Here is a 17,762-nt window from a genome sequence, read left to right as displayed (position 1 = left end):
TCTCAGAGGCTGGAGTGTACTGTCCAGAACACAGACTGTGACTCAGTGCCCCGCCTGGACATGGGCAGACTGGACGCAAGCAGGCAGAAATAAGTTGATCCTGGTAGGTTTTGTGTTTCTGGGAATATGACTTTCATTTAGGTTACCTAATTTGTCAGTGCATAGTTGTTTACAGTACTCATTCTTGCTGTGTCTGGAATCGCACACTTAGTGTGGTGCATCTGTCATAACAGTTGTGGCACTGGGGACTTGCCAGGGATTGAATTTGTGACCTCATGCATACAAAGTAGGTGCTTGGCATTGAGTAACATCCATGGGCTCTGCCCATGTGTTCTTATAATGCATTTTATTTCTGTAGAATTGGTGGTAATGTCCTCTTTTTCTTTCTTCCTTTTTTTCTCATTTTAGTAATTTTCAGTAATTTGAACCTTTTTCTTTGTGTAAAGGTTTGTCCATTTTCTTTCTCTTGTTTTGGTATTGTAAGCCATGTTGCTCAGGGGTTATTCCTGGCTCTGTCTATGGGTTTTGAAGGACTGTTCAGGGCAGGGGACTCAACCAGTGTCTTGGACATGCAAAGAATGTGATAAGCCCTTTGAACTATCTCTGGCCCTGCTTCTGTTTTCTTAGCTGATGGTATCAAGTCCTTGAAGATGCCTCTGAAGTCAGTATCATGGAGAATTCTTCTTGTGGTTTTCTCAATGTATGTTATGACTTCGGGGCTAATATCAAGGACTTTGATCCATTTTTAATTAATATATGTGTATGGTGTGAGATAGGAATTCAGATTAGTTTTGCTTCTGTTTTTGCAAAAGACTAACCAGTTTTTCCAGTATCATTTTTTTTTTTAGGGTATGTTTTCTTATTTCACCTTATCCATCCCTTTTGACCTGAATTAACTGTCCATACACTTTTTTAAAATTTCCGTACCACACCATTTTGATTATTATATTTTTATAGTACAAAAACATGGACTGCAATGTTTTCCATCTTATTTTTTCTTAGAACTGCTTAATGTATTTAGAGAATTTTATTACTCCATAAATTTTTTTTTTCTTTTTGGGTCACACCTGGCGATGCACAGGGGTTACTCCTGGCTCATGCACTCAGGAATTACTCCTGGCGGTGCTCAGGGGACCATATGGGATTCTGGGAATCAAACCCGGGTTGGCCATGTGCAAGGCAGATGCACTACACTCTGTGCTATCACTCCAGCCCCATCCATAAAAATTTTTTAAAAGTAGTTGTTCTCCGTTTCTGAAAATGTCATGGGAATTTTTTTTATGGGGGTTGCATTGAATCTCTAGTGTTTGGTGAATGATTATTATCATTTTAGTGATCTTAATCCACACAGTCTCTGAACAAGAAATATGTTGTTTTTTTTTTTTCCCTTTTTTTGATGCTCAGGGGTTACTCCTGGCTCTGCACTCAGGAATTACTACTGGTTGTGCTTGGGGACCAGATGGGAGGCTGGGAATCCAACCCAGGTCAGCCACATGCAAGGCAAACTCCCTACCTGCTGTACTATGACGCAGTCCCCTGAACAAGAACTATGTTTCTATTTCCTCATGTTTTTGTCTATTTTGACAGTGATTTATAGCTTTCTTTGTGTATTTCACTTCCTTTAAATTGATTACTGGGTATTTAATTTTTTAAAAAAACACAATTGAAAAGATCATTTAAAATTTTAATCTGTATGTACAAAAGTCATGGATTTCTGCCTGTTTTTGACTTTTGTAGCCTTTTTTGATTTTTGCATATTTTACTATACAAGTTGGTCATTTCTAGAAGTTTTTGTCAGAATCTTTGGAATATTCTGTATGTAGTATCATATTATCTCTGAGTAGTGATAGCTTGACTTACTTTAAAATTTAAATTTCTGCAATTTATCCTTCTTGTGTAATTTCTTTTTCCTAAATACGATGGCCAGGACTTCTAATACTATGTTCAGTAATAGTCATTATAGTGGAGTCCATTCTTCTGCCCGATTTTGGAGGTAAGACAATTTTTTGCCATTGAATATGATGTTAGCCATGAGTTTGTGATATTTGGCCTTTACACTGGGATGAATTAGTGGTATTTATTATGTGGTTTTTAAAACAAAAAATCATAAATGGCTTTTGAACTCTTAATCTACATCTAATGATCTGATCATATTAGGGGTGTGTGTGTGTGTGTCTGTACTTGTGTATGTGTATATTTTTTGATTTGGGAGTCAACCCAGCTGTGCTTAGAATTTACTCCTGGATCCGTTCCTCAGGTGTTACTCCTGGACAGGCTTGGGGGACCATATAGCATGCCAGGGATTGAACTTGGATTGGCTCTTTGCAAGGGGAGCACTCCTACCCGTAGCTGTACTCTGACCTCAGTGTTTGTTGGGTTGTGGTGTTTCTGGACCACACCTGGCTGTACCCAGGGCTTTCTCCTGGCTCTGTGCTCAGGAACCATTCTTCATGGTGTTCAGAAAACCATATGTGATATTGAAGATTGAATCAGAGTAGGCCACATGCAAGTCAAGCGCCTTAACCCTTGCTCTCCAGCTCTAACATTTTTTTTTTCTTTTTGGGTCACACTGGGTGATGCTCAGGGGTTACTCCTGGCTCTGCACTCAGGAATTACTCCTAGTGGTGCTCGGGGGACCATATGGGATGCTGGGAATCGAACCTGGGTCAGCAAGGCAGACGCCCTACCCTCTGTGCTATCACTCCAGCCCTTCTGAGATGGTTTTTTTATCGCTCCTTTTATTGATGTGCTATATCACATCGAGTTGTGTATGCTGTGTATCCTTGCATCCCTGTGATCCTAGTGTATTTGAATATACTGTTGAATTCAGTTTACTAATATTTTGTTGAGAATCTTTACATATATAGTCATCAGAGATATTGTTTTGTAATTCTCATTTTCAGTGATGTGTTGTCTGTTTTTGGTATCAGGATGATACTGGCCTCATAGAAACTGGCCTCAGGATGATACTGGCCTCAGACAAAGTCAAAAGTCAACTTCATTGACTTACTTGAAGAGCCTAAGAAGTATAGGAAGTTGGTCTTTGATGGTTTGGAGCACATTACTAGTGGACCCATCTGGACTTGGAATTTTGTTATAAAGGAAATTTTTGGTTACTGTTTCAATTTCTGTACTAGTAATTGGTCTGTTTAGGTATTATACACTCCTCTGATTTAGTCTTGAGGAGATTAGTTGATTCCAAAATTTTATCAACTTCTATTTCTCTAATTTTTCCACAAAAAAATGCTCATAGTATTCTCATATGATCTTTTATTTTTCTGTTTTATCTATCATCTTTTGTTTTATATTTTATAATTTTCTTTTTTTATTTCTGATCCAGTTTATTAGAACAAAGGTTCTCAAACTTATTATTTGGCCTACTCCCACTATTTTAGGAAAAAAAAGTAACTCCCTGCTCCTTTGGACATCTACTCTTTTTTGGGGGGTGGGGTGAGGTGAGGGTACAAGCCACTCCTGGAAATTCTGAGGATCAAACCTGGGTTGGCTGCATGCAAGGCCAACTTGCTGTACTACAGCTCTAACCCCTAGAAATATGTATTTTTCTTTTTTTCTGTGAATAAACAGCATCCCTCAATCATATTTGTGACTTAGTATCCCTACCTGCAGGTATTTTAACACCCCTGCAAGGGGTGACCTGCTTTGGAAATGCTATGTTTTCTTTCTTTTCTTCTTATGTGTCTAGCTGATGATTTGTTGATACTGTTTAACAACAACAACAGCAAACAAGCTCTTGGTTTCATTGATGTATTTTTTGTTTCTTTATCATTGATTTCCACTCTTATCTCCCTCCTTTTACTCACTTTGGGCTTTGTTATTTTAAAATTATAAATTTTTTTTAAGATATGGGATTCTGTAATTTATTTGGCTCTTGTTTCTTGAGCACTATCTGCATATCTATTTCCCTATTAGAACAGTTTTTGCCATGCCTCATATTCTGGTAGTTCATGTCTTCTCATTTGTTCCCTGGAATCTTTTCAATCCTTCTTTGCTTTCTGACTCACTAGGTGTCCAGGAGTATGTTATTTAGTGTCCAAGTCTTTGAATTTGTCTCACCTTTCTCTTTTGTGGTTTATTTAACTCATTAAGCATTGTGATTTGAGAAGGCACTTGATGTGATTTAAATAATAATTTTATGGACACTCATTTTGTGTCACAGACTGGTCTCTCCTGGAGAATGTCCTAAGAGCCCTAGGAAGGGATGTATACTTGGCTTTTGGGAATAGAGAATTTAATACGTCAAATTTAAACCCATTTCTTCCTTTAATGCTAGTGTTTCTTTGTGAATTTTGTGGTGTTGGTTTTTGTTTTGGGGCCACATTCAGTGATGCTCAGGGATTGCTCCTGCCTCTGCACTCAGAAATTACTCCTAGCGGTCCTCAGGGGGCCATATGGGATGTCTGAGATTGAACTCAGGTTGGCTGCATGCAAGGCAAGCACCCTTTCTGCTGTACTATTGCTCCAGTCCCCCTCTGTTGATTTTTTAAATGTCTGTTTGATTGAAATATCCTGTGGTGATAAAATCCACCTCTGTTGTGTTGCTGTCAATATCTTTCTTCAGGTCTGTTAGCAGTTGTCATATATTTTGATGGCTCTTTGGTGTATATATATGTAAATAAGCATGAATTCTTTTTGAAATTGAGATCACCTGATCATTATGCCCATCTCTATCCCTTTTAAAATATGAAGTCTTATTTTGTCTTAAGTATTGCATTTCCGGATGTACATGGGCATTTGTATGTGATTATTTTCTAGCCTCCTAATAATCTAAGGTTAGTTTATTTTCGAACCTTGTGTATTTTGTGACACTTCAGATGTTTCTTGTAAACAGCAGAAGTTTGACTTTAGTTTTCTGATTGATTTGGGAACTGTATTCGTGAGTTCTGGCTATTGACATTAAGCAAAATTATTGAAATGATTTTGTCATTTGAAAATATAGATCCTAGGTGTGTGTGCAGTTGGACTTTGCTTTTTTGGCTTTCTGTTATTTTCTTACCCTGTATTTTGCTATTGAAGCTTTATGCAGTGGTCAGGCTCCAGTTGTCCTAGAGCATATTTGCCTTGAGTTTACCTTTGAGGTGCTGAGTCTGTATCAAAGCAAGTGAGCCTTCAGTCATTGTTGCTTCTCTCCTGCATTTCCCCCTTACGTGTACTTTGTATCTTACTGCAGTCAGATAGGATTTCTTTGCCTTTTATAAGAGCCTCTTTCGTGCTTTATAGAGAGCTAGATTAATGACCATTAACTTTTTTAGCTGTTGGGTGTCTGTAAAGTTTTGTGCTGCTCCTTTAGATTTGAATAATAAACGAGCTGCATATTCTTATTTGTGCATTTATTTCATGCAACTTATTGGTTATGCTATAACCATGGCCTGAAGAGTTTCACTTGATAGATCTTCTTTGAGTCTTATGGGAATTCCTTCATAGGTAAATTTTTCTTTGATCTTGGTGGTCTCAGAGTTCTTTATATATTTGGCTCTAGCTATTTTAATTACAGTGTTTCTTTGGTCTGTTATTTGCGCTATGCTCTCTAGAACTCTTAGAGATTCTTGGATTTGGGTGTTATTTCTCAGATCTCAGAATGGGAAAGTTTTTGGCTATATATGTGTGTATATATTGAATTTTTAAATGTTTATTTTTTAAGTTGTTTACAATTTATTACATTCAATATTCCAACACCAATCCCAACACCATTATACCATCTGACCGGTGCTATTTTGAATTTTCCTACCACCGCCCAAACCTGACCCCAAAGCACATACTAAATAATTTATTTTGTATAGCTTGTTATGAACAATCCAAATTATGATCTAAAAATGATCCAAAAAATTTTCCTTAAACAGAAATGTGTGAAGAGTATTCTCACCCTGGAGCTATTAAGCCCTTGTATAAGAGATTACTAACATGTTGTTACAGATGTGCTGTGCTACTCTTGGTACATCAGTGGGGCAGAATATGAGTTGTCTCCAGGAATTCTAAAATTTTAAATAGGGTGATAGAGTTAGAGTTAAATTTTCAACTGGATGGTGACTTAGGGGTGTGGAGGCATCTCTGTGGCGTGCTCTCTTTCTCTTTCAGAAAGTTATTTTTGAGTCTCTGGATCATGGCTGCTAATGAGCTTGTATAGAGCCAGAGGCAGTTTGTGGGTATGACCGCCAGCCTCCCCGAAGAAAAGGGAGATGGGGGGAGGTCACCCATTCCCAACTCTGTGAGAGCCTGGAGATTTTGGTCATAAAACCTGCGTAACTGAGTTTTTCAGCAGATTCATTCTCCTGGATGAGGTTAATTCTGAGCCTGTGGAGATGGGCTGTGAGCATGGTGGTGATTGGGTTCTGGCTCCCAGGGTGCTATTGGGGCAGACAGAAGGACTCACCTGCTCCCCCTACCCCCCTCCAGGGGTCCCTATATGGGACAGCCTGGCGCAGGGTCCGGAAGCATCTCTGCCGTTGTGTTGCTCTCTTTCTCTTCCAAGATCTATTTGTGAGTTTGGCTACAATTTTTTTGACAAATAATTTGTAGCCATTCTCTTTCTTTCCTTTCAGTACTTCTATAATTCAGGTGTTTTTTATCTTAAAGCTGTCACATAGATGTCTGATATTTTCATTTATCTTAAGTTTTTTCTTTTCTTTTTTTAAATGGTTTCATGCTGTCTTATCTTCAAGCACACTGATTCATTCCTCAGTTTTTGTCAGTCTAAAGCTGAGCTCATCTAAAATGTTTTTAGTTTACTTACTGTATTCTTCATTAATGACTTCTAATGGATGTTTTCTCATATTTCTCTCACATTTACTCTTTTCTTGTTGGAAGTATCTTATGTGTTGCACTCAGGTTGGTGAATGTCCTAATAATTGTCATTTTGAAGTTTTCATTGAGAGGTTAGAGAGCTCTTTTGTGTGTGTGTGGGGGGGGGGGGAACTTTCCAGACTCTTGACTTCATTAATGTAGGTGGGCTCCTTTGTTTCCTCACTGTGTCTGGTAACAACCTAGGGTTTGCATTTGTCCGTGTCAGGGACAGTCTGTGGGCATGGCTGCTTCTGACTGCACCTGAGATTGTGTTGTACAGAGCAGTGCTGCCTCATTTGCACTTGTCCTTAGTTTGGGCAGCTGCACACAAGAGCCCAGTTCTTTAGCTTTTGTAGTATGTCCTCTTTCTGACTCTTGATTGAATACCTGCACTCAGTCAAATGCAATGTGAAGAGTGGGGAGGTGGTTTTTATTTTCACCAGGGGCTGGTTGCTGGCTGCTTGCAGATCTTCACCCTCAGCTTAGAATGCCAGTAGGTTGTTGCTTTCTTGCTTGGAACTGCAGGTGTTTGCCCATTGTAATTGCTGACCGGTAACCTTGTCAGGCCTATGTCTAGCTCCTCAGTCAGGTCTCGTGAAGGCAGAGATTCAGAAAGCTGCAAATAGATTTTTCAGCACTGCTTTCCTACTGCTCCTCCCTCCCTGAGGCCAAGCCTGGACTCCTTATCTGTTCCCTGTTCTGCAGCTCCTTCTGGACCTGTTAGCTGTTTATTCCCACTAGCTTCCTCTGTGGGTTGCATAAGAACCTTGTTTAATTTCTACAAGGTTGTGAAATTTTCAGTATTCCTTCTGCTGTTAATTTTATCCCATTCTGGTTCATAGAAGATTCTTAGGTGCTGTATTTTAAAATCTAATAGGACTTAATTTGTGACATAACATTTGATCTATCTTGAAAAATGTTCCTTTGGTACTGGAAAAATACCTGTGCTATATTACACAGCATGTTCTGGATGTGTTGTTAGATCTAATTGGTTTATTGTGTTGTTTAAGTCTCTCATTTTTCTCGTCTCCTGTCTGATGGTTTTGTTCATTATTGGGAGTGGATTAGTGAAGTCTCTGTTTTTGTATAAGGGTCTTTTCAGCTCTGACATGTTTAGCTTAATATATTTTAGTGCTTTCTCCTTGAGTTTTTAACTGTTTATAATTGTTACATATTTTTGTATTTAATCTTACTAAGAGTAATCTCTGAGCACTGCTAGATGTGGTTGCAAAGAAATAACAACAAAAAATCTCAAAACAAAACAAAAAACTAGAATACTTTGCATTTGATAGAATGCTGTTTATAGAATATTACAACTACTAAAAGTGTTCGTATCTTGCAGGTGAGGAAACTGAGACTGAGAAATTAAGAATTGCCCCAGTGAGGCTGGAGAGAGAGCACAGTGAGTAGGGCGCTTCCCTTGCCCGTGGCCAACGCGGCTTAGATGCCTGGCATCCTGTATGGTCCCCAAAGCACCGCCAGGAGTGGTTCCTGAGTACAGAGCCAGGAGTAGCCCCTGAACATCGCCAGGTGTGTCTCTCCCCAACCCCCAGAAAAGAATTGTCCAAATGTCTAATGCTCTTTGATAATAATGCAAAGATCACAGAATCTGTAAGGGTCGAGTTTTGGCCCTGTAAACTGATTTTTATAACTAGCTCTTGTGTTTGTCTTTATTTGCTAAAAAATAATGATTGCTTTCCCTTTTGTTTCAACAGGTCATATCTGAAAGCTATCATATTTTCAAAAATAGCAATATTTTTAAAATCTAGAAATGAATACAGAGACAGAACAGCAGCTCCTCCACCATGCCAGAAATGGCAACACTGAAGAAGTAAGACAGCTATTAGAAACCATGGGGAAGAATGAAGCTATTGCTGATATCAATTGCAAAGGTAAGCTGTGAAGGCTCTGTGTTTCATGCTTATCTTTTTGCTCTGGCATGCAATAAATGTCTACCTTTTCTTCTAGGGAGAACCTCATTTGATGGACTATTTCCTCCATCAGGAAACTTGAAATGCACTCTCAGAATTTTCATGGATCCTGATTCTTATGAGCTATATAAAAGTGGTCCTGATCAATAAGATGTATTCTGTGATAACTGTTTTCTTCTTAAAGATGTGGTGTGAGCATTTGCTGCATGCCTAGAGTTATGTGAATTGCCTTGGAGACGATCCCTGCCTGCACTGAAATTAAGTAGTAGAGGAACAAATCAAACTAGCTTGCAGCGAACTAGTCAGGGGGCCTCATACACAGGCTCTGGGAAGCTTAAATTTTAGCTTTGGCTAACTTGAAACTTGAATGATTAACTTCTTAGAGAAAATGATTCTAAGATCATATGTGGTATATGTACAGGTGTTCACAGGGTGAAGATAAGAGAAGGAAAGAATTCAAAGTAGGAGAAACAGCATGTGCGAGGGCATGGGCCTGCGGGCTGGAGGGCGGAGGGTCAGTGTTAGGGGACTCAGAGCAGCCAGTTCATAATGTGCCTCGTCATCAAGACTGCACATACATGGCACCCATTTGTGCAGAAAATACACCTTTCTAAGACACTGCATGGTAGATTCACCTGCATCCCCATTTGGGGTGTGCAGTTCTGTTTGTTTGCCTCACAAGGCTCTTTCCTCTCTGGAGAAATCTGTACTGTCTTTTGAGCCTGTTTTCTTTTCCTCCCCTTCTAATACAACGTCTTTTACTTTGTAACAACTCCAGGCCAGAGCTACAGTACAGCCGGTGAGGCAATGGCACACGACCTCAGACCCCATCACCACATTTGGTCGGGCAAGTGTTCAGGAGTGATCCCTGAGCACAAAGGGGTATGGCCCAGGGTCCCTCCCTCCGGAACTGTGATATCTCACAAGTTCTTTCTCTATTTGGGAATGTGGAAAAGTAAGTGTCAGTCTTTGGGTGTCTCAATCTGAGTAGCTTTTATTTATTAATTTATTATTTTAATACCGGCTTGATTTTTAAGGCCCTCCCAGCTCTCTGCCTCTACCCTATAGATGGTATTTAAATATCAAGATAAGGGGCTGGAGCCAAAGTATAGGGATAGTACTTGTCTTACATGCAGTGGAATCCCATTCAAACCCTATGCCACATACATCCCTAAGCACTGCTAGGAGCAATCCTTGAATGTAGAGTCAGGGATAAGCCCTGAGCACCACCATGTGGGGCCCCAAAACCAAAACCAACAACCCCCTAAACCAATACTTTCTGCCCTCTCCACTCCCCTGAAAGCATCAAGTTGAGCCTTGCTGTGTTCATACCTGGTTCTTTCCCCCTAGAGCTGCGTAAGCACCTGTAAAGCACTTGGAGGTAAGAGTCAAGTGCAGGCTTTCATTTTGCCATGTATTGGGCACTCACCTAGGCATCTTTTTCCCCTCTTTCTTTTTCTTAGTTTGGGGTGGGGCTTGGACCATTCCTGCCAGTGCTCTGGGAATAGAAATCGGGTTTGCAGATGTAAAACAGGTGCTCCAAGCCTCCTCCCAGTCCTAACCTTGAGACTCTGTGTCATTCTGAACCTCTGTTACCATCTTCCATCTTTCACCTATTGTGGACTTGTTTGTTTAGCTCAGCTACATTCCTCCTTGACTAAAGGTGCAGGAGAGGAATGGGGGAATCAAAAGCACAGCTTCCTAGCCAGTATTTGTCCTTCTCTCTGTCTACACTGCAGTGGTCACTTTGATAAGGCTGATTTTCAGATCAGAGCTAGGGTAAGTGGCCTTCTAGCTTGCCCTAGATCTCTCTTTCCCTCTGGGCTTCTGTGCTGGAGCTTGTGTGTCTGATCTTCTGCCCTTTTCTTTCCCGATATCCTTTGTCTCAAAGGGAAATGGTTTTCTGTTGTGTCACATTTTCCTCCTAGAACAGCAGATCCCCTGGTTTCCTTCAGCTCGGAAAAGGAAGTCTTAGCTCTCTAGCAGGGAAGGAATTACTGTCTTGGTTGTTCGAAGCTACAGACTGCGTGGATTCTTGGTGTGCTAAAGAAGTTTGAAAAAAATCCTACTCATCCTTCAGAGAAGACTGACCCTTAGTCTTTATCTTGTCAAAAATATGTCAAAAAAGTCCAAAAATGTCAAGACTCAAATCTCCATTTGATAATCCTCCATAACCCTCCTGCCTCTCGCCAAGGGTTGCCTCTGGCTAAGGAGTGGAAAGTCACCTGCTTGAAAATGTGAAAGCTGAGAAACAGCTCTTAACACTTCTTCCAGACCGTGCCCTCATTCAATGTGCTGGAAACCTTTTAGTCTTACAGTCTCTTTGATATCTTTGTCATATCATCAGGGGTATGAGTTCATTCAGTAACAGCTGCTTTTGCATGTTGCCCTGTGGCAAGCCCACTTTTGTGCTCATGTCTGTTGTGAAGGAAGAAATGTTCTTTGTAAGTTTGTCAACAAACTTAAAGTATGTTTGAGTACAGCATGAACTTCATATAAATTCTATGAGTGTGTGCCAAGAAACAAACAGTTTTGGGAGTTAAGAACACAAACTGACAATGTCAACAAGTGAGCCTGTGAACACTACCACTTAACTAGAAAGTCTGAATGTAAAGTTACTTAAATACCAGTCCTAAATGCTTGTGTTTCCAGTGCCTTAACTGACACAGGGTACAGTACTTAGAAAATATTCCTAGACTTGATAATTCTTGTTCATTTGTAGTGATTTTATTTTGTTTGGGGCCACACCCAGGTATATCAGGGCTTTCTCCTGGCTCTAGGGATCAATTCTAGCGGGGTGCGGGGTACTCTGTGGTGGTGGGGGTCAGATCTGGGTTAGCCTCATGCAAGGCAGGTGTTCTGCCCACTGTGCTATCGTCTCTGGTCCATGGTGTTATGTTTTAATTAATTAATGTAGAAGTACTATTATTTGAGCCTAGGTCAGTCGCGTGCAAGGCAAACGCCCTCCGTGCTGTGCTATGGCTCCAGCCCCTAATTTGTTTTTTAAATTTAGTTTTCATAAAGTTGTTCACAATAATTGTTTATATTCAGCATTTCAACACCAATCCCACCACCATTATACCTTGCCACCACCATTATTTCGAATTTTCCCACCATCACCCGAGCCTGCCCCATAGGCAGATGCTAAATAATTTATTTTGTATTGCTTATTATGAATAGTATGAGATATTGTGAGACCACAAAAGCAGCCAAGCACTCCCGGAATTCTAAAATTTTTTAAATATTTGGGGTCCAGAGGCCTCCGTGGCATGCTGCTCTCTTCTGAGATTCACTTTTGAGTCTCTGAATCATGGCCATTAATGCAGTTAAATGGTGCCCACAGGTGGCTCTTGGGCATGACTGCCAGGGACTGGGAAGGGTGGGGAGTCGGGGGGAGGTCGCCCATCCCTGACTCTGTGAATCCTGGAATTTTTAGTCACTGGTCCAGCATACCTGGGTTTTCAGCGGATTCATTCTCATGCATAGGGAAATCGGGAAGAGCCTGTGAAGGTTGGCCCGTGAGCCTTGTGATTGGATTCTGGAGGTTTGTGGCTGCTGGGTTTCATTTGAGGCAGGCGGAGGGACATACCTGTCTCTCCCTCCAAGGTGCCTCAATGTAGTCAGACTGGTGAGGGGTAGGGAGACATCTCTGCGGTGTGCTGCTCTCTTCTGAGATTCATTTGTGAGTCTCTGATTCATTGCCATTAATGCGCTTAAATGACCTGATTTTGATCTCTTTCCAGATTTATTTATGAGTTTCTGAAACAAGGCATATAATTGAGCTTATATAGCTGAGCCGGAGGTGGTTTGTGGGCGTGACTCCCACATACCTAACTTTTGGCCATTTAATTTCTTGGGATCAAGTTTGATCCCAAGTTGTTGGGGTCCAGCCAGAGGCACAGCAGCAGTTTGGGGTATCAGGAAGCCTGAAGGCACCATCAGGCTGCCGATGCACTCGCCTCGCAGGTACTGGTTGACCTATTGGGCAGCATCATATCCCCTTGTGAAGCATTTTTGATATCCATGACAAGTTGCAAAGAGTATAAAGAATGTAAAGTATTTCAAGACTAATTTAGGATTTTAGAATTTTTATTTCTTGATTCAGAATTCCATTTGGAAACACTAGATATGAACAGTTTAGAACTTGCGATTGTAATTTAGAGGTGAGATTATGGCTTATATGAAAAGGGATTATGTTACAGTCTAGAAGAGAGATTATGAATTATATAGGAGTAGGGGTAATGGTTACAGAGAAAAGTCTAGATATAATTAAGACTTAGAAGATGTAATCAGTAGACCTGAGTGTGCAGGGTACTCAGGAGAAAGCAGGCAAGAATGAAGCTTATTTCTGACTTGACAAATGGAACAGTTGGTTATGGAAACAGATCAGTAGGGGCAGCAGTGTTTAGGCGTGTCTATACAAAGTTGACAGGTGAGTTCAGCTTTGTACTTGAGTGCAATTTTATCTCATTCTACAAAACAAACCCAAACAAACAAAAGGGGTGCCCAATGGAAGACTGGAAATAGGGATTTTATTGTACCCGTGGCGTATTCCATGTGCAAAAAACAGTAACAAGTCTTACAATGGAGATGTTACTGGTGCCTGCTTGAGCAGATCGATGAACAACAGGATGACAGTGATACAGTGGTTGTCAAAGGTGTATAAGCAAAGTAGTGGGAAAGGAATGAGAGATTCTGTATAGGAGACACCAACAAGGAAGGACTAAGCAGAGAACAAAGAGTAGCCAAAGGGTTCTGGAAGGAGTTCCAGGGAACAGGGGAGGGACATGGGCTGTGCTGCCCCATGCTGTTCAGTGCCAGTGAGGTGGCCACTGAGATGCACCCTTGGGACTCATTGAAGGCATTCATTGATTAGACGGAGGAGAAGAATCTAGTGCACAGTTGGTGTCGCTGATGGAAAGGAATGAGGTGGAAAGTTCAGTGAAGAGTGAGAATTACTGCTGGTAAAGAGCACAGGATTGGAGGAGTTTCGTGAGTGTTTACTTATTCCTATTTACAACTGATGGTGAAAGAGAAAGGAAAAAGGGGAGTGCCCAGGAAGCATGATGGAGTGGGGTTCAGGAGGTTGAAAGAGTGATAACTTTAGACTTGAAGAAGAAAGGGTGGAAGAATACCAATAAATATGGTAGGTAACATATTTGGAAGCCCAGAGAATTCTAAAGTATTGGGTTAAAAGGCTTGAGAACAGTAAATGATTGGAATATCTCATGGAAGACAGGAGAGACACTTGAGTTGGGCATTTTAAGTCGGGCATTATTCTCAAGCAGTATCGCGGCTGTGGCTGAAGTGTGAGGCCAGTCTTCAGGGTTTTCCTGGTCCTTTTCTGTACCATCATTCAGCAGCCTGACATGATTAAGGACAAATGGAGCTGCTGTATTTATCAGGATCAGCTTATCTAGGCTGCTTGATAAACATAAAGAAAATTTGGCAAAGAAACAGGGCCATGAGTCAGCCCTGATTACCACTGGGTGTGGCCCCCCCCCAAAAAAAGGGAAGAAAAGTTAAATTCAAGAATCAAGCAGTATGTGTTGGGATTTATTGAAGGAAGTAAACTCGGGGGAGGGTGGTACTTACATACAGGGAAAGTGATTTAGTACTCAAGGACTGATGAAGTTGGACAGGTCTGGAGTTGGCCTGAGTGAACAAGCTGGAGAGTGGTGAGTTTGTGGAAAGCAGGCTTTTTTGTGCTGACATGGCAGTGGCCTTCAGGTACTAGCTCTGGAAACTGGGTACCACCAAACACTGAGCATAGGCAAAGTGTATGGGGATTGAGGGACGACAGGAAACAGCCCAGGATCTTAAATAGGAAGTCCCCTCCCATTGGATGGTCTCAGGAATGGGTGGTTGCCTTGAGTTATTTGAGGAGCAAGCCCTCCCGGGACAGGTAGATGGAACAGGGAAGGTGCTGGGGGGAACCATAGCTGTGAGTTACCGGCAAAAGTCTCAGGGATCGTAACATGAGGGAACTCACTGACCAAAGGAGACCCTGCGTTTTGAATCAGAGGTTTATGTTGTTTCTGTTTGGTGAAGCCCAGAGGGTGTGTAGGAATCTCCAGGATGGAGAGGAAAGCGGAAAGTTACTTCATCTGAGGGGGAGAGGAAAATGATTGCCTTAGTTTGGAGGAAGGAGGCATTTGGGCCACATCCAGAATTGCTCAGGGTGTAATTACTCCTGGCTTTGTGCTCTTGGAAGTGACCCTAGCAGTGTTCGGGGAACCACATGTAGGACCTGGGATTTGAAGCAGGGTTGCAGCCCTCGAGGCAAGTGTCTTACCTCTTGTACTGTCTCTCCAGCCCCAGAAGAAAATTACATTCATCAGTAAAAGCTCAGTTTCAGTTGAGGACGGAGGCTAAAGGGAAATAAATATTCCACAAAATAACCCAAGGCTCCAGGATGTGAGTTGGTTTTTTCTAGAGGCTCCTCTGAGAGGAAGCATGTGGGTGTATGGGCACATGTCAGGGGACACATTGACTGTAGCAGTGGCCCGGGAAGCTGGGGAGTTCCAAGGTTGGTGGCCAAAGCTTTTAATACTCCGCACTGAAAATCTGGGAGACAAGCGCAGCCATTAAGTCTCCAGTTTCCCCTACATCCCCAAACACCCCCGTGTAGCACCTAGTGTTTACAGACCCTCCAGGGAGGTGGGCTTCAGGCATATGAGGGCCTGTGTCCTTTGCCGCCTGATCAGATGTTTGGTTCAGCTCTTGGAACTCTCAGCTATGAACTAGTGTGCTTCCCTTCCTTTTCCTTTGTTGGCTGCATTTTCTGTTACAGCTTCAGATTTCACAGTACTCTGCTGTTTTCTCCCTTTCCCTAGCTCTGCCGTTAGGATCTAACATTTCATTGCTTCCCATTTGGGTTCCTGCTACCTATTTATTTAAACCTTCCTCACTGGTAAGCCAATATCCTCATTAGCTGAGATTTTACTCTGAAGCCAAAACTCTTTTCAGTCTTTGCAAAGCTTTCCGCTTGTTGTAGGGAAAGATCCTTTATCAGTTTCCATTGTCCTCTCCCCTTCTAACTTGGTACAGGTTTTCAAGGAAATTGCTTTGCATATCCTATGCAGCATAGTGGAGTTATTCTGTGGTGGCTCACCTGCCTTGTAGGCTGGAGGCTGAGTTTCAACCCTGACACGGCCCCCTGTGCCCAAGAACTGTCCTTCTGACCCTGCTCCTGGAATTCCTGCTGCTACAGCAAAGTGTGCTATCTCTGACCACCACAGCCAGATGTGTGTAATCTCCAGTGAGCACCCCTGCAAAGCTGCAGCCTCAGCCAGAGTGGAGTCCCCAGTCAATAAAACAGTAACAAGGAAGAAATGGGGAACAGGAAAAGAAGTATTTAGCCGGGAGAACCACATCTATGCTAGCTGATGGCAAAATGGTTTAACAGAAACTCAGAGCCAGCTTCTGATGGGCTGCTGGTTTGTCTCGTTTGGCTGTAACTGCCATCGTGCTTCTTTCCCACTGTCGGGAACGGGCCATTGAGGTAAGAAGACAGCGGAGAAACCTGGTGCTGTGACTTCTGATCCATCGTCCGAGTGAAACTGCTTACTCATGCTGTCACTGTCATTTGCCAATTGTTCATCAGACAGTGTGAAGGGTGGCTGTTGTCCATTGTCCAAAAGTGACTTGCATGGTGGAATGAATTTTGTTGAAAAGTTAAGTAAATAACAAACATTCTTTATCTCTTTAGGAAGAAGTAAGTCTAATTTAGGCTGGACACCTCTTCATCTTGCATGCTATTTTGGACATAGACAAGTGGTTCAGGATCTGTTAAAGGTATATCTGTGACTTTAATTTTTTTTTTTTTTTTTTTTTTATAATTTATTTATTTTTAATTAGAGAATCACCGTGAGGGTACAGTTACAGATTTATACACTTTTGTGCTTATACTTCCCTCATACAAAGTTCGGGAACCCATCCCTTCACCAGTGCCCATTCTCCACCACCCGTAAACCCGGCGTCCCTCCCACCCTCCCCACTCCCATCTCCCCCCCACCCCACCCTGCCACTGTGGCAGGGCATTCCCTTCTGTTCTCTCTCTCTAATTAGCTGTTGTGGTTTGCAATAAAGGTGTTGAGCGGCCGCTGTGTTCAGTCTCTAGCCCTCATTCAGCCCGCAACTCCTTTCCCCCACATGGCCTTCAACTACAATGTAGTTGGTGATCGCTTCTCTGAGTTGCCCTTTCCCCGGAACGTGAGGCCAGCCGAGAAGCCATGGGGTCAACCTCCTGGTACTTATTTCTACGGTTCTTGGGTATTAGTCTCCCACTCTAATATTCTATATACCATAGATGAGTGCAGTCTTTCTATGTCTGTCTCTCTCTTTCTGACTCATTTCACTCAGCATGAAACTTTTCATGCCCATCCACTTAACTACAAAATTCTTGACTTCCTTTTTTCTAACAGCTGCATAGTATTCCATTGTATAGATGTACCAAAGTTTCCTCAACCAGTCATCCGTTTTGGGGCATTCGGGTTTTTTCCAGATTCTGGCTATTGTAAACAGTGCTGCGATGAACATACATGTGCAGATGTTGTTTCGATTGTACTTTTTTGCCTCTCTGGGATATATTCCCAGCAGTGGTATTGCTGGGTCAAATGGGAGCTCAACCTCTAGTTTTCTGAGAGTCGTCCATACTGTTTTCCAAAAGGGCTGAACTAGCCGGCATTCCCACCAGCAGTGTAGAAGGGTCCCTTTCTCCCCACATCCTCTCCAACAGCGGTTGCTTTTGTTCTTTTGGATGTGTGCCAGTCTCTGTGGTGTGAGGTGGTATCTCATGGTTGTTTTGATCTGCATCTCTCTGATGATTAGTGATGCAGAGCATTTTTTCATGTGCCTTTTGGCCATTCGTATTTCTTCCTTGGTAAAGTTTCTGTTCATTTCTTCGCCCCATTTTTTGATGGGGTTGGATGTTTTCTTCTTGTAGAGTTCAACCAGTGCTTTATATACCATTGATATCAACCCCTTATCTGATGGGTATTGTGTAAATATCCTTTCCCATTCTGTGGATAG

At 41.9% G+C, this 17,762-nt stretch overlaps 1 protein-coding gene across 1 annotated transcript in view; it reads left to right on the top strand.

Annotated features, from left to right (window-relative positions):
* Window positions 1–17,762, top strand: part of OSBPL1A (oxysterol binding protein like 1A) — a 221,228-nt gene that overhangs the window by 11,894 nt on the left and 191,572 nt on the right. The window contains exons 2-4 of the mRNA XM_055129610.1: window positions 8,141–8,328; window positions 8,514–8,690; window positions 16,441–16,526. Of these exons, the coding sequence (XP_054985585.1) occupies window positions 8,570–8,690; window positions 16,441–16,526 (207 nt within the window). The 5' untranslated portion in view covers window positions 8,141–8,328; window positions 8,514–8,569. The remainder of the gene's footprint in view (window positions 1–8,140; window positions 8,329–8,513; window positions 8,691–16,440; window positions 16,527–17,762) is intronic.

Source organism: Sorex araneus, chromosome 2, assembly GCF_027595985.1.
Source record: "Sorex araneus isolate mSorAra2 chromosome 2, mSorAra2.pri, whole genome shotgun sequence".
Taxonomy (NCBI): domain Eukaryota; kingdom Metazoa; phylum Chordata; class Mammalia; order Eulipotyphla; family Soricidae; genus Sorex; species Sorex araneus.
This window is presented reverse-complemented; position numbering and strand designations above follow the sequence as displayed.